General features: G+C 40.4%; 1 protein-coding gene across 1 annotated transcript in view; it reads left to right on the plus strand.

The window, feature by feature from the left end:
• mgat4a (alpha-1,3-mannosyl-glycoprotein 4-beta-N-acetylglucosaminyltransferase A) overlaps positions 1 to 25350 on the plus strand; it is a 35000-nt gene extending 9650 nt beyond the window's left edge. Inside the window, exons 2-16 of the mRNA XM_003452958.5 lie at positions 6607 to 6774; positions 8536 to 8676; positions 16143 to 16276; positions 16394 to 16440; positions 16578 to 16691; positions 17622 to 17697; positions 18942 to 19056; positions 19536 to 19666; positions 19769 to 19876; positions 19954 to 20028; positions 20152 to 20270; positions 21169 to 21247; positions 22588 to 22648; positions 22821 to 22933; positions 23028 to 25350. Of these exons, the coding sequence (XP_003453006.1) occupies positions 6607 to 6774; positions 8536 to 8676; positions 16143 to 16276; positions 16394 to 16440; positions 16578 to 16691; positions 17622 to 17697; positions 18942 to 19056; positions 19536 to 19666; positions 19769 to 19876; positions 19954 to 20028; positions 20152 to 20270; positions 21169 to 21247; positions 22588 to 22648; positions 22821 to 22933; positions 23028 to 23054 (1508 nt within the window). The 3' untranslated portion in view covers positions 23055 to 25350. The remainder of the gene's footprint in view (positions 1 to 6606; positions 6775 to 8535; positions 8677 to 16142; positions 16277 to 16393; positions 16441 to 16577; positions 16692 to 17621; positions 17698 to 18941; positions 19057 to 19535; positions 19667 to 19768; positions 19877 to 19953; positions 20029 to 20151; positions 20271 to 21168; positions 21248 to 22587; positions 22649 to 22820; positions 22934 to 23027) is intronic.
• The last annotated feature ends 67 nt before the right edge of the window (positions 25351 to 25417 follow it).

Here is a 25417-nt window from a genome sequence, read left to right on the forward strand (position 1 = left end):
AGTGGGTGGAGGTCAGGAGCAACCATGAGGCCATGGTGAGGAAGCGGAATTGAAAATATGGGTGGGAAAGTTGCCAAGGGGGCAAACGTTTGTCTGGCTTTTCACACACTAATTCCCTACAACTTTTTTTCTCCTTTCAATATTACATTTTAGTGAGGTGAAATGGGCTGTGGTATTAAAAAAACACTCGCACCAAAAGGATTAAAGCTGTGCCTTCTTTTTGTCTTCTAACTATAGGAAACCGTTCAGGGAGTATCACTTCCCTACTCAAGGCTCGACTTGCAGGTCTTGTCAGAAAAATACTGCATAAAATCAATACTACAACTTTGTGTTTATGTGTGCACTATTTTTTTGTGTGGCATTGTCCTTGCTTTTTCTGTGTGAAGGTAAATGTTGGACAGTCTCGGTTGTTGTGTTCTTGGGCAAGACACTTCACCCATTGCCTACTGGTGGTGGTCCGAGGGCCCGGTGTCTGTCAGTGCGCCCCAGGGTGGCTGTGGCTACAATGTAGCTTGCAATCACCTGTGTGTGAATGGGTGGGTGACTGGATATGTAAAGTGCTTTGGGGTCCTTAGGGACTAGTAAAGCGCTATTCAAATACAGGCCGTTTACCATTTATCTTATTGGATAAAACGGGCGTTGACAGTTTAAATTTTAGGAGATAATTTGAAGTTGAATAAAAAGTAATACATTACAGTACTTGTTATTGCAAAACTCACTGCATGGCTAAACGTTAACAGTATTATGATATTATGAGTGAAATATTGTGATAATATCATGTCGTGCGGTGTCTGGTGAGTCCCACCACATCACTGTTCAGATCTGGCTAAGTCCTTTGTCTTGCACACAGCAGCTGCAGTGTAGAACCACATGGCTGACAGGTGCACCACTGCAGGGGCTTCATACATGCATAATGCATGTAGACAAGCTTTTCCCAAACTAAACAAGTTTAAAGACTCTTCAGTTTGTTATGGTTGTTGGTTGTATAGCAAAATATGAATGAAAGCTGAAGTGCTTTTAAGGTAAATTAGCAACTGTGAAGAGACTGAATGGCCTGTGGGATGCTGCCCTTGGTTTTGCAGCATATGCGGTTGCCTATAATTGTACGCTACTATGTGTTTGGTATGGCACTGGTATACTAATGGTATACTGGTTATTCAGCATTTTTTATTGCACGTAAGTTCATAAGGGTTATACTTTCAAGGGAACTTTTGTTTTGTAGGAAGCAGTTCCAGTGAAAACGGTTGATGGATGAAGCCATTTTAACGACTTTGGACAAGGCCAGACATGTTCACAATACTGGCAGCACTCCATGTTTAGACCAGGAAGGTGATTGGATAAAGCATGTTGAAGGCAACACATTTCACCTACTTGCTAGCAATACATGCGTCTAACTATTAGCTGTGTTATTTGCACCTCGACACAATCTGTCATCACAGTTTTTGTGCTAGGGAGCTGTCAGTGTTATCTAATCTCAGGTACTGACGTGTCGGGTAAAGGTTGTGATTTTGTATATAAAAATGGCTTAGTTTTGAACATTAGTAGCATGGAAGTTGCTTTTGTACCTTTGCTCCACAACCAGATTTGTTTCCATTTCATTGGAAAGGGTTATATCTCTAGACTGCAGAAAATAAATCCAAACCATTACTATAGTGGGATATTGTGATATGTGTATGTGGTGTGGGGGTCTAACTGCACACACATGTGTAACTGTGTTAAATTACCCTTTAAACACAATTTCCTCTTAACAGCTGGTGTAGAATCATCCTCTAGCTGAGCTTGTATTTTGAGCAGAACGATTCACAATAAGCCTTTCAGTATTTCACTGAGTCAGTTTCCACAGTTTCAAAAGCTCCTTTTATCAGGACAGAGATTATCCTGTGTATGGATTTCTTGATTATTCCTTTATACATGATTGGTGTTATTAATTGCTGAACTGGGCTGCTGTGCCTTTCACAGTAAAAATATGCTTTAACAGGTGCATCTACATATAATGCACTGCAGTTCTCGTACTGGTGTGGACACAAACTGGACAGTCTCCTCATCAGCACTCCCGAATTCGCTGTCGGCAGCATACATCAGCAAGGGAAAATCAGGTCAAGGACAGCATCACTGTGAGGGCTTTTGATGAGCTAATAGAGAGGCTGATAAAACTCTTTAACACTGCGGTGAGCTCAGGGATGGATTTTTGTGAAGTGTTTCTCAGCACTAAGATCATCCTTGCCCTCACTTAAACTGATATATGCAGAAGTTCTCTCTCTTCCTCATGAGTTTAGTCAGATGCTTAAATTACTGATGTCAAGATGAGTAACAGCGCTGTCACAATAAATTCAACAATTATCATGTCATGACTGTGACTCGCTAAGTGCTGCTAAACATTGTTTCCAAAAGAGAGTGTTGAGTTTTAAAAAAAGAAACATAATGAGCTGCAACCTTGATGTAACTACTGATATTCTTTAATTAAACTGTAGTTATTCCTACAGATCCAACAGTATGTTCCTCTATCTTGGTTAAAAAAGGTTTAAAATTTTTGCTGCTTAACATTTTCTTTACTTAACTTCTTAAACCCCATGTGGTTTAACAGGATGTTATTTAAATATAGTTGTCAGAATTTCAGCTTAAAGCTCACAAAAATGATTTTTATGACCATCAAACACAGCTAAAGAAACAAATAACTAAAGTAGCAGGTAAACAAATTCCCCAAATGGGTGTAAACACAAAGCACAATTCCCCTGTTCGCTTGAAGGCATGCACGCAGACAAGCGATGCCGCTGCTTTCTGAGGTTTCATCACGCTCCAACCAAAACACACTGAACCAACAGCAAAAGGAGACCAACTCTTCACAATTGAAAAAGCGTAACATGAATTCTGTCCTGCCTCAAAATTGTTATTTTTTTGCCTTGTTTGCTTGTTTACGTATTTGAAGCATTACTCACTAAACTACTGCTGTGTACAGTGTTGCCTCCAAAAAGAGAGGCTATTTTCTGTTACCTAAGAAATTTCAGCTTTCACAGGTGGTGTTGAATTGCAAAATGCTTAGCTACATTATTAAAACCTCTGTAATTTTGCTCTGTTTCACTTCAGCAGCATCAGTGTTTCCACAGATAATGCCCATGTGTTGATTTGTAGTTTTCATGAGTTTACTTTGTGTTCCTTTGACACAATGGCACCTGCTGTGAAGCTTACACCTCTTATGAAGTCTCACAAGTGTTAGCTTTACTTTGATACCAAGATGGTTTACACACTTTGTAATTGCTGAAAAATACTCAATTAATTTTATGCATATCATTTTCAAGCAGAAAGACCCTTGGGGCTTAAGAGGACAACTCATCACAGAGCATGGTTGTAAAAATTTGCAGCGCTGTCAGTTTTGGTGTGAAGTTTGAAGTCTGAACTGTCTTTTCTCTTTTAATTCATATTAACACAGGGTCCTTTTTGTGTGTCTGTCTGTGAATGTGAGGGCTTGATTGAGTTAGTTTTAAAGAGTAGTTGCCAAATTTACGTCCACCTACGATTCATCCAGTATTTCTCATTAAAAAATAATATAAACCAAGCAGAGGAATCTAGGATGACAAATCAAGACAATATCTCACAGGAGAACAACATATATGGAAACTGGCAAAGAGAGAGAGAGGGAGGTGATAAGGATAAGAGAATGAAAGCAAATAAAGGCCAGTAAAAGATACTGAAATATGAAAAAAAAAACTGTATCAAAACAGGAGGCAGGAATAAGAAAACAGAAAAAGGAGATATTATTTAGTTCTCAGGCAGAGCGCCCTACCCCCACTACCCATGATGCATGATGCTAGAGAGCAGAGAGGAATAATGAGATTTTATAGCTATACTCCAGACCCAGGTAGGTCTAATTATTTAATGCATCTTGTGCACGCGTCCTTCATCCAAAGGCTGTGTAGCATGGCTGTGTCAACCATGAACCCTGTAGACCATTTGACTGGTAAAAAATTTAAGTCCTTTCTATAGATCAGGCAACATTTTTGTGTGAAGTCAGGGCTAAGTTTTCTTTAACAGTAGTGAGATGTGTAATGAAATGTCGAGAGGCTTGTGTGAAAACTTCCTGGCGTACTTATGCATTACCTACTAGGTAATGTACTTCCAAATTAAAAAAGACCCATAGTTTTACCATCTAATACATCTGTGGATGAATAGTCCAGTTAAATAGAAACCCTATCCATACCTTGTCCCCCTTTCTGAGGTATTTGGTGTATCTTTTGTCTTTGCACTGTGGGATTACAGGTGTGGTTTCACCTCAGCAGCCCTGGAGTCCTCCAGTCAAAGAACTGATGTGAAGATGAAAGTCTTGTTTTAGTTTGAAGCTGCCCTATTCAGGAGTATTGGACCAAATGACAGCATCTGTCTGTGTGTCTTAGAGATCAACATTCAGGAGGAACAACATGGTTCTGTGCAATAGAGTAGCCAGGCCAGAGTGGATGGACAATAGCTCAGTGAGAGAGAGCGATGGAAAGGGAAAGATAAAGGCAGGGGGTTTTCTTTTTTCTTGAAAGGGCACGCTAAACCTATGAGAAGAAGAAGATCAGAGACTAGCCGACACACACACACACACACACACACACACACACACACAAACATGTTGGGTGTTGCTATCCTTTGACATAATGCTTTCCCTACTTGCTTACCCTAACCATTACCCTAGACCTAACCATAACCGAAAAATAACCCTGACACTAAAACCACAGTTTGAGTCTGAAAAATGCCTTCAAACTTGTGGGGACCTGGATTTTGGTCGCTGTGAGGCACAAGTATAGTCAATTTCAGATTTTTGGTCCCTACCAAGAAAGGAAAAACCGGTGTACACGCACACACGCGCCAGATATTTTCTTTGTAGCCTCCCTGTAACCTTATACATTTTGAAACAAAGTAAAGTCTTTACTGCTGCTTATACCGACTATAGGACTTGCATTGATCAGTATAAATGTAGATGTTAACCAACAGACAACTAAGGGTGTTTGCAGACTGATTAACTTGGTTAACTCTGTGCTTTAGTCTGATTGCAAAGTAGGAGGCATTTGAGCTAGAGAGAAACCTGAAAGTCAAGCTGGTGCAGAGTAAGCTATTGTACTGTGACTTCTGTATAATGTGGTCTCAGTGCAGTTTGCGGTGGACTCTGAAGTCTTCCTACACACCACTCAATTTCATTTGTTTTCTGAAAGCAAATGGACTGTTGTGTGCTGTTTGTGGGTGGCTCAAGAAGGGATCTGATGGATCACTTTCAGAGATGTTGATGCAAATCTTTTGTTAGTTCTAAAAAAGCAGATGGCAGTGTTATCAAACCAGAATATAAATATAATTTAAAAAACAGTAAACCTTAAAATACAGACTGTCCTGCAGACAGTCAACTAGAATTGGATTTTCAGACACGGGTCCTGATGGTTTTCTCTTAATGCAAGGTGACATCACCACAACAGTCCAAGTAGAGCATTACCTGTCAGTCTGCATTACATCATTTCATACGTACGTCATTTGTTAAAAAAGTCTTTGTGACTCTGAAGATTATCAGAGGTATGGCTCACATGAACACAGATTCTGGTTAAAACTCTGAGGCTTTGTCAGTGTTGTATCAAGAATTTTTCTTACAGACAGCTGTTCCCGTTTCCTTTCCAGCTTCTTGTTTCAAACTCCTACACACACCACTCAAAGTCTGCCCCATGATGAATGATTAGAAAGACAGTTCTGTTCAGCTTTTCACAGTAAATTACCTCTAAACTTTCATGAGTAAGCATGGGGGTATTTCCAGTAATGGCGTGATCATGTGTTGGCCACAGATTTGAAAGCTGGGTTCTTTTGCAAGTTCTTTAGGTCCTTGCACCATCAGAGCAAGCTTTTTTTTTTCTTTTTTTTTTGTTTGGTGGTGTCTCTTTTCCTTCCTCTTGAAACTTAAATCGACCTCTTAACCTGTTTGGTAAACCAATTCAGAAAATGATCAGATTAGATTTGTCTTGACTGGTCAACTTAAAGGTTTTATGTCTGTATCTACGCACATATATTCAGTTATTATTAACAAGCTTACCTCCTTGGTATAGGAATTGATGCCTGGGATCAGCATTTACTCATTTTTAGCATTAGCATGTAGTCTGTGCAGATGCTTTCAAAGAGTGGAAGTTGTGTTAGCAGCATAACAGCTGTTTCTGTCCTGGATGCAGTTTGCCCTTTACCATCGCACTTTCGTTCTTTTGTGCAATAAAAATTAATGTCCATATTAACGCTGTAGAATGCGCCACTATTTTCCAACACACAAACTAAAATAACCTGATTTTAAGTGCGAGTGCAAGAAGCGATAAGCAGGATTGATAGGTGGGCAGGTTAATAATTCCAAGAAATTAGATTACTAGGGACTGGTTCTCTTCCAGAACCGGTTTTTGATTCCCATCTTTATTACCTTTAAAAGTTGTACATTAACCTCAGGTTAATGTGCTGTTAATATTTACGATAAGCCTAATTTTAAATCCCAAGTCATGTAAAGTAACAGATATCAGCCTTGAGGAATAATGATTAAATTAGTGAAAAATTCATTACATTTGTGTATATTCTCACTTGCTAATGTGTCCTACTTTTTTCCCCTTCATATAGAGAAGCTGATAGCGTACCAACGGGAGTTCCACGCTTTGAAAGAGCGCCTTCGTGTGGCAGAGCACAGGACGCTGCAGCGTTCGTCGGAGCTCAACAACATTCTCGAGCAGTTCAGACGCGCCATTGCTGAAACTAACAGCAGCAAAGATGCCCTCACAAACTTCTCAGGTAACAGATACGTGCAAACAGAAGTAACTGTTTTTACTCATCAACATCCGGCTGTGCTTTCAGTCATTTGCGTGCAACAGATGTAGAAACAGAAGTCTTTCTGTGTAATTTTTGGAAAATTTATCTGCTCTGCATCTGCTGCTGATCATGTTAAGCTTAAAATATCCACCTCTTTTAGATGTTATGTGTGATTAAAGTGCTGTGGGAAAGTACCTTTCTTTGCCTAGCTCTAGACTATTGAATGTCTCCACTCTTCAGACTAGTCTTAATAAAACCCCAGAAATTAAAAAAACAAAAACAAAAACAAAAACTCCTGCTCTTCTTGAACACCACTAGTGTTAAGCAGGTTGGTGTTGTTAACTTTTATACTGAATCACACCTGTTTCAAACGCCAGTGCCTGCTTGTGTTTTTGTACCTCGATGCATGGCGACTGAACAAAAATGGGTAACATATTGAATTTTTACGTTAGTGCCACTTCACGCCCAAGCAAAACCAGCTTGTTGGCGTGGCTTTGCATCAGTTTCGACCCCAAGTGACTTTAGATTCATGGGCATGTGTTGGTTTCCTGTCATAAGTTAGTGGAAATTTAATTTCCTCACTGATAGAAAGCTGTTAGACTAAAGTAATGTCAGACTAAAAATAGAAACTGAGTGCGACATGTTAAATATTCTGAGACCAGGCTGTACCTTTTCTAAGAGGTACTTCATTTGTAAAATTTTCCTTGATCAAATTCAGTTAGACAGACTCAACTCTCAAAACCACCAGGTGGGTTTAAAATCTAGGTGGGTGAAAGACAGCAGTCACACGAAGAGATGCAATCATGTTGCTTTTTTTATTTAGTTAAGTAAGTAAGTGAAATTTGTTTATGAAACACATTTATACATGGAAAAAAATCTGTCCAAAGGTGCCTTACAAAAGAATAAAAAGTGAATAACATACAAGATTACAAATAAAAACATGTCTGTGAAGGTTCTCAGTCATCCAGGTCATCGTAGTCAAAGGAGTTTGCAAAGAAAAGCGTCTGGACTTCTTTAAGTTGCTTGAAGACGTTTCACCTCTCATCCGAGAAGCTTCTTCAGTTCTAAGGTCAAATGGCCGAGAGTCCCAGATTTAAACCCAGTGGGAGTATCCCCCCAAGGAGGGACAAAGGACCCCCTGGTGATCCTCTAATCACATGCGCCCAGGTGTGAAAGCGGGTGTGGGACCTAATCAGCCAGGGTTTCGGGTAAGCCCATTGTGAAACCTGGCCCCACCTTGTCATGTGATTTCCTGAGGTCAGATGGCCCAGGATGTGAGTGGGCGTTAAGGCGTCTGGGGAGGGAACTCAAAACTGGATTATAGATGGCAGACTGTCTGCCAGACTGTCTGCCATAAAAACATGGCTCAAATACAAAATAAAACAACATGGTCAACAGATTATGAACCCAAGAATGCCATAAAATACAAGTAGGTCTTTAACCTAGATTTAAAGATGTCAATATTTGGAGAATTTGCAGCTTTGTCGGTAATCCACATCAAAGTCATTTATTCTGAAGAGATGACGCTTCTGTTGCATTTTTTTTTCAGTCATTAAAGTGATTGTAATGGCAGAGATATGCTATCGAAGACGATCAAAATAAGGGATGACATACTCCCATCTCCCATCAAGAATATCATTGTTACATGATCTGTGTGTTAACAGTTGGGTCATGTCCCTTAAATGTTTCATGAAAATGAGGTAGAGCGCTTCACTTAATGTGTTTCTCTGTGCTTGTTTTCAGATGAGACACAGAAACTCCTGAAGGAGTTAGCAAACAGGAAACCTCTTCAGGTGCCAAATATCTACCACCATCTGCCTCACCTCCTCAACAATGAGGGCAGCCTGCACCCTGCAGTGCAGGTTGGTCTTGGCCGAACTGGAGGTGAGAAGTGTATACCCACACTGCAGATTCAGTTTAACGTTCCTAATTTACAAGGCTTTCTGTTTTGTTTTGTTTTGTTTTGTTTTTTCTTTGTGATGTGCATTGCGTGCTCATCCTGCATAAGCACGGCAAACCCTCTAGAGATCCTCATTACACCAGAGAGAAAATCAAGTCTCAACAAGTTTTCACTCTTTGACTAGTTCACAACAAGTACCCATCTGGACTGAGCTATGCAAAACACTATTTGCACAGTTGGAGATAATTGTAGTCCGTGTTTGTTTTTTTTGTAGTCTGACCATTTAGATTTAAATAATTTCACTTTTCACATCGCCCTCCTTTGTTTCTGACTTATTTCTTCACTTGCTTACGCATTTTTCCTGTTTACTTGTATAAGCCACCCGCGCTACTTTATTACATACATTCTGGGTTCTTATGAAAGAGCTTTAGAACAGTGTGAAGATGGTAATCAATAAACATGCCTGTGTGTATCAGCCCTACCCGCATGTGTGTCTGTCTGTGTACAAGGCGGATGAGTAGGAACTGGAAAATTGTTGTTACTGTTTCACTTTTACTTATCTTTTTACTTTGGCTGTGTAAGTGTGATAGGTGGCGTGAACTTTCAGCCTGAGTGCCAAAGAGTTCAAATGACGTTTCCACATTGCAGTTGATAGCTGGACAAACATAGATGTAAGACATTTTAAAGGAAAACAAAACAGGGACAACTCGGAGAAATAGGTTTCTTCTCTCTGGCTGCCTGCTTATTTACACCTCAGTGGTTAAGTAGTGGAAGGTATGGTGGCACATAAGCACAAAGCTGATGGAACTCTAGTAGTAGATTAAAACTTACAAAATAAACTAAAGCCATATGTTCCTGGATGCTAAGGCTACAGGAGAAAAGTTTAAAGCTGTTTTAATCTGCGTCCTTCCGCTGGTGAGAAGGTGACCCTTAAATTCCAAGTGTGTGGTTAGTCAAATAAAGCACATGTTACATAACAACGTACTACATTAAAGAAAAAACTGCAAATTCTGATGTTGCCATATCTTGGTTGTTACCACTCCATCTGATGTTTTCACAGATTGTGTATGTTACCTGCATTTTGGCTTTCTTTTAGACATGAGCCTTCCCACTGATAATGCTGAGTTTGTTTCTGCCTGCTATCATCCTGTCACCAACTTTCCCTCCTAAAGTGCTGTCAGTTGTTTTCACTGGAATGCACAAATGAGCTGGAGGTGTTGCTGCTGGGAAGTAGTCGTTGATCTGTACGGTTGGTGGGTCACAGAGACAAATGCCTCTACACAGACTTTCTGCCCCTCCACTAATCATGCATGTCATATAGCATACTTGGCTGGCTGCTGACAAGTTTTGTGTCATGATACCAACAATGCCTTTAATACCCCTTTTTCTCTTAGTTTGTTATTTTTAATCTATCTTAGCTTTTTTTAACCTTTCCTTTTGTTTCTTTGCTGCTCTAAGCATATCTGACATTGGGATAATTATAGCTATGGAAATTAGGACACGACACTGAGCGAGGATGAGAGGGAACCTCTGAGACCTATATGATTGGAGTGAGACCTGCCTGAAACCCCTTCAGACAAAAGTCAACAAGAGTGTTACTGTAAAAGCAGCTGTGCCGGGTCACACATATGTAGCCTTTAGCAAGTCATCTGCTTGTCATCTTGTGCCGTTACACAATGACTACTTTGTCCGTTGCCAAGCAACATCAGTTATACACTAGCATTTGTTTCTGCTGACCATCTATTTAACATGTCACAGGCTACACTTGAAGACCTCTTTTCATCCTTTTTTTCCAGAAGGAGAAATTTCTTACAGTGATCTTTGTTGCTGCTCGATTGTTGATCATAGGAAGTTATGTGTTCCTCTTAGCACACACACTGTTGTTTTCTTCGTCACAACTGGAAGAAACAAAAAGTAAAATAAATTACCTCGAGGGCTAAACGTAACTTGCTTCACAGGTCTCTCCGATACTGTTTGACGCTGCCTTGCTTGTCTCTGCAAACTAGGGATGATGCAACAAAATGCTGGACCGATACTAGACAAACCACATCTTTGCATGTTTTATTCTTTGCTCTTTTGCCTGGATTACATTTTCATTTAAACCATGTAAAGCAGTGGTAAATATTATGTCTGTGTTCAGTGGCTGTAGCTGGGATCTTAGTTCATTAAACAACACAAAACCAGTTAATTTAGTGTTAGCTCTAAAGATTTTTAACATCCTGTCATTTCTGCTTCAGTCATATCCACTTTTACACGGAGGACTGGGGTTCAGCCAAAGTCCTTCTAAAGAGCACATCCTGTCACTTGAAACGTCTTCAGGCAGTTATTTTGAAGCATTATCTAAATTAGCCGATGAAAAAAACCCAGTTCAGGGCGTTTGCAGATTGTGATGTGTGAAGTGTTAAAAAAGTTTGTTTTTTTGTGTGATTGGATTGGATTTAAGCTCAGAAATCTTTGAGTGCCATGTTTCCCTCTTATGTGTCAGAAATCCTGTGCTTTGCACTTTTAAAGGCGGAATAATTTTAAGAGAATTTCAGTAGTATGCATATTTTTTGGGAAAAACTGCTTAGCCTATAATACTTCACCACCTGAGAACAGCATTGCCAGTTAGTGACATGTTTCCATGGTAACCACACTTCATTTGGGAAGAGCCAAGCACCGATAAACAATATTAAAAAAATATATACCTGAATACTTTAAACGAAATGTTATCATTGGTGGATCTCGAGAGCTTGAGTATGTGTCCAGCAATGTCATGTTGCTTTGCATTGTGGGATATTTGAGCTGATGTCGTGTTCTGTGCTTGCATGCTCTTAAGTGCTTCCAGCATTTTTGCATACTCTAAAATGCCTTGGTCACTTGTTGGTACATACATTAATAAGGTTTGGGGCATGGCAACAAATTGCACATACAAGCTTAGTGTGTTATGTGTTACCTGTTACATAATTTACCATGCAGTTGTAACAGCTCTAGTTTCTTCAAAGGGTTGAGTTTTACAGGCCAAAGCGCTGTTTGGTTCATTTTCAGCTCAGTGTGTCAAACCTGATGCACACATTATTGACATTGGAGTATAATTATCAGGCCAGTTGTTTATCTGTGACCAAGACGTAGGCGTTTTAAGATGCAGGTCAGACAGTGTGTTACATAAATGTGCTTCAAAGCCCACAGGCTGTGAAGCTTGCATTGTTGAGCATGGTTTTTGATTCCATATTGTGATTTTATTTTCTTGTGATTGTGAAGAAAGCCCCTTTGTTTATTAAATGAGCCATATAAGTTTAGATGCTATACCGCATTTTCTTTAGTTAGTTAATGCAATATCAGAAGCATATATGTATTTATGGGAACATAGGACATCAACCATGGCATAAAAACCATGGTAGAACTAACCTTGTACAGTTAGATTCAGCATTTGTTGGAAAAGCACACGCTTTCTTGTTGTTTTGCCTCTCTACACCACCACAGTGGATGTTAAATAAAACAGTCAAGATGTTACTAAAATGCAGACTTTCAGATTTAATTCAAAAGGTTTTACCTGCACAGTTCTGGGGAAAATCCCCCCCAAAACTTTGGACAGTTGGTACCAAGATTAGCTTGTACTACAATGATGGAAAGAGTGAGTATATTTTCTAGTCTCAGGAAGAATAAAATATCATCTGTCAGGCTTAGTGGAGACAATGCTATGGCATAGAGATCTATGGCTGGCAGGCTGGCCCCTGCTTCTATCATGCTGATAGAAGCAGCAGGATGAATTGTGAAGTATACAGGGCTGTCCTCTCTGCTCAGGTTCAGTCAAATGCTGGAAAACTGATTGGACAGTGCTTCTCAGTAAATGGATAATGACCCAGTGCATACTACAAAACCAACCCAAGAGTTTCAGTAGGAGATAAGTCAGTCATCTTATCTCAACCCCAGTATGACATGCTTTTTAGTTACTGAAGCAATAAAGACCTGTAAACAAGCACCAATAAAAGGTGACTACAGTAAAGGCCTGGCAGAGGATCTCAAGCGAGGAAACAGAGCACTTGGTGATGTCCATGGATTCTAGACTTATTTGCTATTATATTTGTATTCTATATGTATCCTCTAAATAAAAAAAGAGGGGAAAGAACTGAAATCCCTGAATAGGTCAATTAAACATTTTGTGAAGTTCCTTGAATTAAAGCTTTAAGGCTTCACTTTGTCACATATTGATGGGTTGACTTTAAAGTTCACTATGATAGTGAACAGAGGCAAAAGTAGAAAAATTGTGCATTTGTCCAATAAAATATGGACATAAGTGTACATCCCAGACTTGGAGAGTAATGGAACAAATAATGCCTTATTTGTAGATATAGTTGAAGACCTGCTTTTCTTATATGCATGTTCTGTCATACCCGGTCCTTTCACTGCTGTGGCAGAAGGAGACAGAAATGCTTTTTTTCCATAAAGGAGATGAAAGGGTGCCAGAATGATGCGGGCGAGCTGATCAAGGGACATGGGGAGGGGCGATGTTGGAGTCGGGCCTGTTCGTGCTGCACTCGCATGCATTATCACTCATTCACTGTCTGCCATCCTCCCTTATTCTGTCACTCTCTGTCTCTTTTCCTTCCTCCCACATTCTCCTTTCATCCTCGACCTACTTTCTTGGTAGTGGTGGTGGGTGTCGCTATACGACATGGAGCTCCATGTGAAAAACACAAAGCAGAACTGGGACAGATTCTCCACGCTCTGGAGCAGTCTCACTCTGCTCCTCACTTATCTACACCTCAAGTTTGTTTTAGGCTTTTGTTGTAGCCCCTCGTGTCCCCACATTGGCTCAGCTAGCATGTTGCTCCCTACAAATACACACCTGCATACACACAGGTTCATGCACACAACATGACGTGCACTTAAGTCATAATTTTCTCTACAACGTCCCTTGTAACTTCCATGAGCACTGTAGCTTTTTTGAATTTTCTCTGGGATGTTTTCCTCTTGGACATCGTTGTACATTTTGTGTAAAATGTCCCAAACCTCCTTTAGGTGTGAATCTGGGATTTTAAATAAAACATATGCAATATAGACAGAGAAAGCTGAACATAAAAAAGGGAGCATACAGACAAATAGCCATTTTCGTGCTGCTCTCATCACCAATTTTCCTCAGCAGGAAAGCAGGAAAACACAAATTATGTGTCAAATAACCAGCCTGATTACTTTCACACCAGTGTGGGCTCGCTGTACTCTTTCTGCTCACTCATTTTCTCATTATCACGTTTTCCAGAAAAGGTGATTCTTGTGTCCTTCAAAGTAAAATAAACTGCTTTCAGTCTGATGTAGATATTGGGAAATAGCTCCATAATAAAAAAATGGCCCTGTGCAATATCAGCCATAAAGAGGTCATACAATTAAATTTCCTTATGATCTTAATGTTGTTAAGATATTAAATTCAAATGTTAATAAATGTTTTAACGATGTTATTAATATTGATCAGCTAATGTAATGTTAGTTGATGTCATTTCTATGGTGGATGGCATGTCTGCTTCGAATTGTGGGCTTACTTAGCTTCATAATTTGTGACTGGTGTTTGTTTCTTTGTTTGTTTTTAATCTTCTCCCAGCATATGTAGGAAATTAACTGATGACAGTTTAGGTTGGTTGCCATATATTAACAGAGACTGGGTTTAGCAGCTTGTCAAAATGTGAAATTCTCTTTTTATATTACCTTAACTATAACTTTTAGATTATTCATATAAAGCAAAACCCTAGAACAGGGGTCAGCAACCTTTTACACCCAAAGAGCCATTTGGACCTGGTTTCCACGCAAAAGAAAACACTGGGAGCCGCAAATACTTTTTGACATCTAAAATGAAGATAACACTGTATATATTGTTTTTTATCTTTATGCTTTGTGTGAACAACTAAGGTGTGCTGCTTATGAAATCCATGAAGTGCTACAGAGAAAATTAAATTATATTTATGTAATCAACACATTTTGAACTCTTAAAGAAATATAACAAAAGCAAAGACACCCAGCTGAACTAAAATGATCCGTGTAGCAAACAAAAACTGTTGTCAGCCGCCACCCTTATATCGCCTTCGGGCTGTTGGAGCCTTGACCTGACTCTTAAAAAATAATTGGAAAAAAGCTCTATGCTGCTGAAAAATGAAAAATAGATATTTGCAAAATTCTGCCTAAATATGTATTTTACCTGGTTAATGCGTGCAGCGGGGCGTGGTTTGCAGCGGACGCACCTGAGCGACACCCGCAATCACGCCTCGCTGCCTTTACGTCTGCGCTATCTGTGCTGTTGTGTTGTTGGTGGTGTGTGTCGGGCTGTGAGCTGAAAAGCTACAGCCGGCTGTATGCGTACAGCAACCGTGTGTGAAAAGTGCTCAATAAAGAGATGCTCAAAAGTGTGTTCATGGAAACATCGTCGGGTCTGCCGTGATTTGTTTACAATGGGACTTCTGCTCCTGAACCTCTGCGCACAGAGTCCGCAAATCGGGGCTATACGAAGTCAGTTTACGCAGGACTGTAAGCTGTCATCTGTCAGGCGTGAACGGTGTTTGTCTTTAACATAGTTCACGGTGGAGAACAGCTGCTGACATAATGTGGATCCGAAGATCCATAATTGGCCTACCTGGGGTTGAAAGTCTCGATAAATGCACGGGTACGCGGGTACACCGGCTTCCGCGAGTGTGACGCTTATTTTGAGCGATGAAAAAATAATAGAATATAATTTTATTTTTATATTTCAATATCACAATAATCTTCCAATTTAGAACTACGAGTTAAAAAGAACTAACATAAATAAAATACACTTCAGCTAAATACTTCTAATTTATTTGCCCAAACCACGCGGAGCCGCACTATAAGGACTAAAGAGCCGCATGCGGCTCCGGAGCCGCAGGTTGCCGACCCCTGCCCTAGAATATATGAGGTTATAAAAGTATATAATTAAATCAGCAGCTCTGCTTTCTGGCTTTGTTTCCTTATTTCTCTTGGCTTTGTCTTGCCTTACTTTTTTTATGATTATTATTTTAACTTTAACAGTGTTCTACAGATCAAAGGTTGAAATTAATGCCACATAATAGAAGTTTATATATAATTTTAACCTATGTCTAAAGTCCACTTGTTTTTGCCTTCACACAGTGATTCAGGGACTCTTTGCCTTGGTTGTAATTTAAAAATGATTATTTGAAATTAATTAGTGTACCTACATTTTCCGAAGTTAGTGTTGATTGAGGAGAACACTTCGTTAAGAACACGAAGCATGGTAGTGCAGATGCATTACAAGCCGTCTTCATCAGTCATCCTTCCCACTGACATCTGTCATTGTGGGCATGAAGTGCTGTTCATGGGGCTTTAGGCCAGTGTAATCTGCTGTTGTCTAACAGCAAACTTTATTTGGTTTTGGATCCACTTGATTAAACCGCCACCCCTGCAGCCCTGGACTCTTCTTGCTTCTCACCTCTCTCTGTCTTCCTCCTAGTTACTATGGTGATGGGGATCCCCACCGTGAAGCGGAAGGTGAAGTCTTATTTGTCAGAGACGCTGCGCTCGCTAATAGACAAGCTGTCACCGGAGGAAAAACTCGACTGTGTCATTATAGTCTTTGTTGGGGAGGTGAGATTTTCGTATTTATAAACCATGAGTCATAGCACCGTGTTTCTGCACAGTGAAACAAAAATGATTCTAAAAGGTCTCTCTGTCTGATATATCTTTATGCTACGATCGATCCAGACTGACCTGGAATACGTTCACAGCGTGGTTGCTGGCTTGGAGAAAGAGTGAGTATATTTTTCTGCTTTTTTTTTGATGGGTATAAACAAAAAAGTATAAATATTGTTAAGGACTGAAAAGACATTGTACATGCGTGTGTGTGTGTGTCCCATACTTGACATCACAAATGGACTTCATTCCCCAGGTTTTCTACAGAGCTGAGCACAGGCTTGCTGGAGGTGATCTCCCCACCAGCTTCCTATTACCCCGAACTCACCAACCTCAAAGAGACTTTTGGAGACTCCAAAGAGAGAGTCAGGTATGGAAGCCAGAGCTGCGGCACTGAATGAGGGCAAAGAATGTGATGGAAATTATTACGGAAACGGTGGAGAAATCAACCGTGGGAGAATGAAATACGGGAGAGCTGTGATGAGGATTGCAGAAAAACTATAAAGGATGAGTCAGGGTGGAAGGTAGGAGGGGAGAGAGCAGGCGAGAGCTTTTAGGTAGGTTGCGTAGGTACTTAGTATTCCACAGACATTTCTCAAAGTCAGATCAAGGTCATCGGCAGCAGCACCCTCTGCCTCTGTCTCTCTGTAGTGCTCAGCTCTTGTTATCCTCCCTACTTATCTTCACTTTATAGTAGGCTAACAACTGGCTTCATTAAAAATCTGTTTATGGTGCAGTTTGAGCCAATACTTGTGAAGACTTACAATACACACTCGAATAATAACTTTAAGGCGCGGAGGACTGTGTGTTATGTTCATTTGTGGGTGTTTGTTAGCGCTGATGCTTCTGATGGGGATGTACAGTGCGTTGTTGAACATGGTCGCTGTGGTGTGTTGTATATTACACACTTATTTCTGTGTGAGTGTGCATCCATGCCCTCAGCTTGATCTCGTGATCTTTTTATTAATAGTATATGTGTGTATATGTGACAGAACATGTGCACCCTGAGGCACCTCCCACACAAGAACACCTGCAGCCTTCAGTCAATCTGCAACACCATTTAGATCAAACAATTAGTGCGACAGTTTTGGTTCTTCAATTATTCAGAGTCTGCTGCTGCAACTTTGTGTATAGCCGGAACTACAGTTTTGGTTTCTCTATGTAAAGCAAAGTGTCTGACATGCTTTGTGCACATATATAATATCCCTGAGAAGAAAATACAATAAAATGGAATCAGCTTTTATGTGTCTACATTTGATTTGTGTTTTCTGTGTTTTTTTGTTGATGTTTTTTTTTTTAGATGGCGTACGAAGCAGAACCTGGATTATTCTTTCCTCATGATGTATGCTGTAAGCAAAGGAGTTTATTATGTCCAGGTATGTCCTTGGTGCAGTAACATGTAAAGCTGAACACACACTTTGTTGAGTTCTGGTATTGGTTTGTTACTGGTTCGGCCTGGGTTCGAACCCAGGGCTTTTCGGTACATGTCCCTCTCTGCTTTCCTGTCTGATCTTCATTGTTTTTATTAAACATTAAAAAATAGAAATATTTAAAAAAAGTTCATCAAGAAAAAAAGTGCAACATATTCATATTGACCTTTAATTATCTGTTTTGTCCAACAGTCCAGTTTGGGCTTTAGAATCAAAACTGAGGCTTTACATGCTCTGAAAGTCATTTTAAAATTATTCTATTTCATTGACTTCCAAGACTAAACTTTCTCCCTTTCTCTGCTACGGCAGCACTGAGCACACAGTCATCTTGGTTGAATAAACTTTATTGGAATTTCTGTGTAAGCCTTTGACCTCACTTTCACTCTGAGCTCTACATCATTGTTGGTTTGTTGGCAGCAGAAAAGACTCCGGCTCTGGCCTTACAGGGAGGCCGATTAAAACGTGTAGTGCGTGTTCACGCTGTAATTAAAATTGGACGGCATCTTCCCAGATTTAACAGTTAATCCTGCTAGCATGCTATAGCTTGTAGATAACAACTGAAGCAGAGCGAATGACAGGGTGTACCAAAACAAACATGAATCACACTGCAAATGTACTGTGCTCAACAATTTAGGCTGATTATGCAAAATGTTACACAATTAGTTCCCAGTTTTGGATGGACTGCGATGTATTTTTTGCAAATGTGAAAGCCTGTTTTCATGCATAGTAAGGAAGCAGGTTTTCTTTTATCAATGAAAACCAGGTCATTTTTCAGAGGCACTGTGGTTTATTGTTGTAGCTAGGTTTACTTAGTAGGCTGATCCTCTTAGATTTCTGCAGCCCTGAAGTTAAAGTAGATGTCGCATATGGGATTTGAAATTCTTATACAAGCCATTCAAAACTGAATGTAACTGTTGTTCATTTTTTATCTTTCTGTCTTCTTTGTGCGATGTGTCATTTCCATACTGTGCTCTCACCTGAAGGCAAAAGGTACTGCCTAGCATAGCGTCGTGCTACTCTACTTTAGTGCGCAAACTCAGAAGTGTTTCATAACTGAGCTCAGAGAGCTGTGCCTGTGTGAAAATAGAAAAGTCTCCTTCCTGCTACTCACCCTCTATGTCACAATTAAAGCCTTTAACTTTAAGGGTTTCCTCTGTTTTACAGTCTGATTTTCATGTGTGTTTGTTTAGCTGGAGGATGACATTGTGGCCAAGCCCAACTACTTTGCCACCATGAAGAACTTTGCCCTGCAGCTCTCTTCAGAAGACTGGATGATCCTGGAGTTCTCTCAGCTTGGCTTCATTGGTACTACCCATTAAGCACCTGATCAATACTCAGCATCCACCAGTGTTCTGTCAAAACAAAGCACAATCAGCAAAAACACATTTATGACAAGGCATTTCCATTCTGTAGCACTTGATTATGACAACAGTGAAATGCAATTATGCACATTGGGAGCAGCCAGTAAAGAAAGAGGAAAATGATATTGATCACTCCTGAAATTAGGTAATTGCAATAAGCAGGAAAAAGCAAAAGTAAATGAGGAGTGGGTAGGGTGATCTTTAGCTCATAAGATTTTTAGAGAATTGAGGTTTCCAAAACAGTATTTTCACTTTCTTGCTGTATTAATTCCTGTTGATTTGCTTTTTTTTCTCCTCTTGTTTACTCTGTGCCAGAAAGTCCCCTAAGCCCTTTTCATGCTTTAATCATCTTGCTGCAGATAATTTGTTGCTAATGAGCTTCTGTGGAGGATCAATGGATGTCTATAAACTTGTTTCCTACAGGAAAAATGTTCCAGGCTCCAGACTTGAACCTTATTGTTGAGTTCATTTTTATGTTCTACAAAGAGAAGCCCATCGACTGGCTGCTGGACCATATTCTCTGGGTCAAAGTCTGCAATCCTGAAAAAGATGCAGTATGCATTCTACTTCTACTACTTGTATGAATGAGAGAAATAGTCGAGCGAAAATAGGTCTTACCATTGTTCTCCTGCCACTCTCTTTTTTTTCCCCCTCAGAAACACTGTGAGAGGCAGAAGTCCAGCCTTCGTGTACGGTTTAGACCTTCCCTATTTCAACATGTGGGGCTCCATTCCTCTCTTGCTGGAAAGATTCAGAAACTTACAGTGAGTCACGGGTGTTTATTTTCCACAGCAGTTGAAATGTCTTCCTGTGTAGAAACACTTGTTTCCTCTTTGTGTAGGACAAGGACTTCCTGAAGCCCCTTCTGCACAAGATGCATGTTAACCCACCCGCTGAGGTCTCCACTTCAATGAAGGTATCACTCTGGAGTTTTGGTACCTTTGTATTCATTGTATAGTTATTAGTAATAATTACAGATAAAAATATAATTAGCTATATGCAAAATGATGTGAGGAATAAAAGAGCGTGTCTCTTTCAGGTTTATCAGGGTCACACGTTGGAGAAGACGTATCTAGGGGAGGATTTCTTCTGGGCCATCACTCCTACTGCTGGAGACTATATCCTGTTCAAATTTGACAGGCCTGTTAGCATAGAGCGGTAAATAAAGAGCAGCTTTATTTGTGTGGTTTTTACCCCTTATCGCCCCACCAGATGAGCCACGTGGACATCCAAAGTTGCGATAACTCGAACGAGGTGTCATAGTTTTCAAGTTTCAAATTAATACCATAGGTGCATCTACTAAAAATGACCTTGACCCCAAGGTCAGAGATCAAGTTTTCGAAAAATATTGTGAATGCGAATCCAGAAAAGAAGATTTTTAAATTGATACCATAGGTGTATCAAATTGGATGTTAAGGGGTGGCTGCCAGTATTTTTCTGATTGTGTACAGAACTTTATATCATTTCTTTCAAAAAATGGCTATTTAGCGTTCTGCGTATTGACGCAGTACTGTGGTTTGTCACAGTTTTGATGTTGTGGCCCTAACTTACTTTCATCTAGTATAGTGTTTATTCAGATTTAGCTTTTGTGCGTATCTGAGCGTGTGCAGTACAAATCCAAGGAACGAGCTAATGAGAGTGCTCTAAATTAAGCATTCTCAGGCCGGCTTCCTACTCTCTGTGGAGCGAGGGTAGAAAGGGAACAAGGAGCCTAATAACTATACTAGTGTACTGGCAGGTTTAAGCAGAGAAGACAGAAATATCGCATTTTATAGTATTTAAAAATAATAGTTACGGCTTGAATATGAAATCTAAGAAACACCAGCCTGGACATTTTAACCAAGCTGGTGTTGTACCCAGTTGATGTTTCAGCTCAGATACAGTGTGCAGCGGGTTTGCATACTTTTGCATACCCAAATTCAGCTATTTTGTCTCCCAGCTCCAATTTGACAGACTGTGTGCATCTGTGTGGCTGGTATCATTGGGGAGAAAGAAAGTGCAGGGATGCTTATCCATGAATGACGGCACTAAAACATGTGCTTGATTTGACTGGCAGGTTCCTGTTTCGCAGCGGTAACCAGGAGCACCCAGGGGACAAGATCGAGAACACCACAGTGGAAATACTGCCCGTCTCGGTATGAAAACACCCACACACGTCTGCCACCTTTCTCTGGTGCGGTGTGTGAATGGCTCTGATTAGATTATATCGAATGGCTGCTCTGAGGGATGTGGGGTATTGATTATTGACAGGTGATTAGGGATGGGTACCGGTGGCACCGGTTCTGACATAAACGGTAGCAACCAGACCGAAAAGCAGCGCACATTTCGGTGCTTTATTTCGGTGCTTTTTTTTCCTGAGCCAATTCTAGCCAATCATTTTACGTTTCCGAGGATAGTAGGCGGGGCCAGGTGTGTACGTTCTTTTAGAGCAGAGCTACAGATTAAAAATGCCCAAGGCGAAGTGATCAAAAGTCTGGCTGTACTTCACAGCAAAAGATGCAAACTCAGCAGCCTGCAACAAGTGCTTTAAGCTGATACTGTGATACTGTCAAAGGAAGTAACACCTCAAATCTGATAAAACACCTGGCGACGCATAGCGTTTTTTTTTTAAAGCCGAGAAATGCGCCGTGTTTGATAGCTTGCTGCGAGACCTCACACCGAGCACATCTACTGCGGGTGTGGTGCCTGTTATCGGACCCGGAGTTAGCAACATCCCCCAAAACCCCGAAGAGTAGAGTCCTGGCCCCTAGCCCTGTCAGTGTAGCAGAAATGATGACAGATGATGATGGCAGCAGCAGCCGTTCTTCTCTGTGTGAGTAGCTTCATGTTGTTCGTGTGTAATTAACGTTGAGTAGGCTAACCACGTTATTACATTAATGCATGTAAGGTGAACTAGCAAACACCGTCGTAGTTACATGCGGCTGTCTTCTTGTTTGATGGCAGATACTCCCTTCACCCTGGCCAAAAAGGCTAAAATGACCAAAGAAAAAGTGGAAAACAGTTAAACATGAGAGGTTTTTGGACAAAGTTTGTGTTTTTTTCCATTGATTAAGCGCTGCTTCCAGCCAAGAGTGAGACCATATATGCCCTATAGCTGCAGAAAAGGCTAACATTGTTATCTTTTTACAAAAAAAACCCAGCTGAACATGAGAGGTTTTTGGACCAATTTTGTGTTCTCCATTCTTTAAGCACCGGTTTGAGCACCGTTTAAGCACCGGCACCGTTTCAAAAGTACCGGTTTGGCACCGGTATCGGATAAAACCTAAACGATACCCATCCCTAGACATGAATGTGAGTGTGACAGAATTGCATACTCTTCCAGAGGTGATTCATTCTGACACTGTGAGCCACACTTTGAGAACTGTTGCCAGCATGTTTTTGAATGCAGCTCAAATGAGAGGTCATTAAGATTATAAGATGAGTGTTTTATTTCATTTCATTCCGCTGTCCATCTGTTGTTGTCCTCTTATATTAGGAAAGTGGACTTCAGACCAAAGACAAGTACAAGCGAACTGAAGATCGGTTTTATAGGATCGGTATGTGAACTTAATGAATTGCTACATACTGTTTACATGTTTTCTAGTTAGCTTCAGCATATTGCTTTAGAAAATGTGTGTAAATCAGTTAAGGTTTGGTAAATTTAACATCTTTTTTGCCTGTCTGTTCACTTACAAGTTTTGAGGTGTGCCTGTTTATTTAAACGCACAGGTCAGTTTGAAAAGGGTGTGGCTGAAGGGGCTGTAGATCCTTCGCTGAATCCTGTTGTTGCGCTCCGGCTTTCGGTTCTCAAGGACTCTGCTGTGTGGGCCATTCTCAGTGAAGTAAGCCAATCACACTTGCCATCTGTTGATGTGTTGTGCAATAAACGATGAATATCATTGCACTAACTCCATGGTTGTACCTCTTTCCCCACAGATACATATAAAAAGGGTAACAAGCTGAATGGTCCTGAGGGCCTACGTGAGTGATGGCCCCTGGGGAACAAAGGTCCCCTAGCCTGCTTATGCAGGGCCCCTGGCACCTAGCAACCAGCAGTGAAGTCATTAGGGCTTAGAGTTGCTCGTCCGAGCTTGTCTGACGAACACCACCTCTTTGTCCCCTGCTGTCCCTAATATATCTTCTTATTTTTGCTTCTCATCAGTCTGTTTCTCCCCTTCTTTGTTCTTTTCTCCCCCTCCCCCTTTGGCTCTTCGTTTATTTGTGAGAATGTGAATACTACTGTCTGACGAACAACAGCGGAGTGTGTGAGGACTTCTGATCCATGCTCTGTGTTGTTAAGCAGCTTTTAAAACAATCAGAAAAAATACTGGGACACATTAATCAAGCATCTAGGGGAGAACCAGTCACCTGGCCACTGGTGTAGATGCTGCCAAATCCTTCAGTTACTCAATGCTGCCACCTTTTGGGCGAACTGGGGCATTGCACTGTCACTAGCGCCTCAGCGAAGCCTGCCATGATCAAGAATGTTGTCATCACTAGTGGCCAGTTGCTCTCTGTTCTCTGCAGAGATGACGGAGCTCCAGATCAACACCAGCCCAAACATTAGAAAAAAATGTTTCCATCTAGAAAGGTGTGGGTTCCATTTAAATGCTCAGCTTATCCTGAAACCCACGCTCAGGATGAGCTTACCGATTAAAAGATCCTGCCTGTAACCAGACGGTGACACCTTTGACCACATGCCAGTATCAGTGGTAACTACCCTACTCCATGAAGACAATGAATACCAACACCTCTTATCTGACAGGCTGTGTATGACCTCAGTGTCCATTTATAGGAAATCAATCGGACTTTGCCTTGGCACCATTTTCCTGAAGGAATATATTGTTATATTGATATATTATTACAGCTACGACTGACGATCTATGAAGGTGATTTAATTTATTTGAAATAAATCTTTAATTTGTACAAGAGGTAAAATATATTTTTATTCTATCAAGAGATGTTTATGGTAGTTCAGAGTCTGTGTCTTTCTGTACTTTTGTGTGTTTTTCTTTTCTTTTCTAAATGCTATTGTACATATTATTTTCATTATAACAGCTACTTGCAAAGTTGCTTTCTCTGTCAGTACAAATAGCTTGGTTCAGTTTGTTATTGTTTCTTTCCTTTTGACACAAAATGTCATAACTAATTTATTGGAACTGCTTAAAAAAAACTTGATCGTAGGAAATCTGCTGAACAAAGCTGTAGGTGTGGGTCGAAATTGGTAATATGTGCCTTATATGTCGGTCCCTTGAAACTATTTAAAGTTATTCCCGCTCACATTTGCCTACACGTCAATTGCTGGATATACTAATGCTTTGAACATTTTGAACCCACGTAGTCCAATTAGTGATTGGATGTCAACAACAATAATTGTGTGTTATGCTGAAAGTGGTAAATGAGCAGGGTTTGTGCCAGACAACCATCTGAAACGGCGTGATTTGCACTGCTTTCTTTGTTACAATCTTAGCCTTCATCGCTGTACCCAGTTTTCCATTTTTCCCATGTTTTTTTTCTTCCTCCACATTGCAATTCGTTTGTCCAGTCATGTGTCAGTTTTTTTTGATTGGACATAATATTATGACTACTGATCATTGTGGAGAGTGCCACTGATTGTATATATAAATACAGCAACAATTTATGTCTCTCTATTACTTCCTCTTGCCTCTCTGATAGTTTCTAGAAATCAACTTGTATTTGTGGCTGATTTACTGAGTGGAAGCTGTTTTAAAGTGGAACTTCACTCATTTTTACTTGTTAAAAGGGGTTTTTTCAAGGGGGTAGTGAAGTGCCTTTTGGTGGAATCAATATTAATATTTTTTAATTAACTAATCACGCTTGCTCATGTGCATTATTATTATTTGTAATTCATTAAAAATGCCTTTTGGGTCATAGTAGGCTCCTCTGCCCCTTGATCAAACCTCACCTGACAAAAGAAAAGTGGTCGATTTCTTCACATTTATAGAAGAGATTGGAGAAAATGCAACTCAAGTTGCTGTTTTGAGAGTTTGCTGCATCCATATTTAAACAAACTGAATGCATGTAAACTGCATGAAACGGTTATTTGATCCTTAGGACCCCCCTCCTTCCTGCATTTGTAGAAAGTAGAAGGCAAACAGGAAAGGAGCGTTGCTTCACAGCTGCCACCCACCCCCAAGCACCCATCAGTTCATGTGCCTTCATCGTGTACATGTGTATGCCTGACTTGCATCATTTTTCATTGGACATCTTCCCAAATAAATGCTAAAAGTTGTTACGAGCCATGGCCATTTTGTGTTGATTTTGTTCTACTTGCATTATTCATGTCATCTGCATCACCGGGTTTG

The sequence above is a fragment of the Oreochromis niloticus genome, linkage group LG16 (genome assembly GCF_001858045.2).
Source record: "Oreochromis niloticus isolate F11D_XX linkage group LG16, O_niloticus_UMD_NMBU, whole genome shotgun sequence".
In the NCBI taxonomy this organism is placed as follows: domain Eukaryota; kingdom Metazoa; phylum Chordata; class Actinopteri; order Cichliformes; family Cichlidae; genus Oreochromis; species Oreochromis niloticus.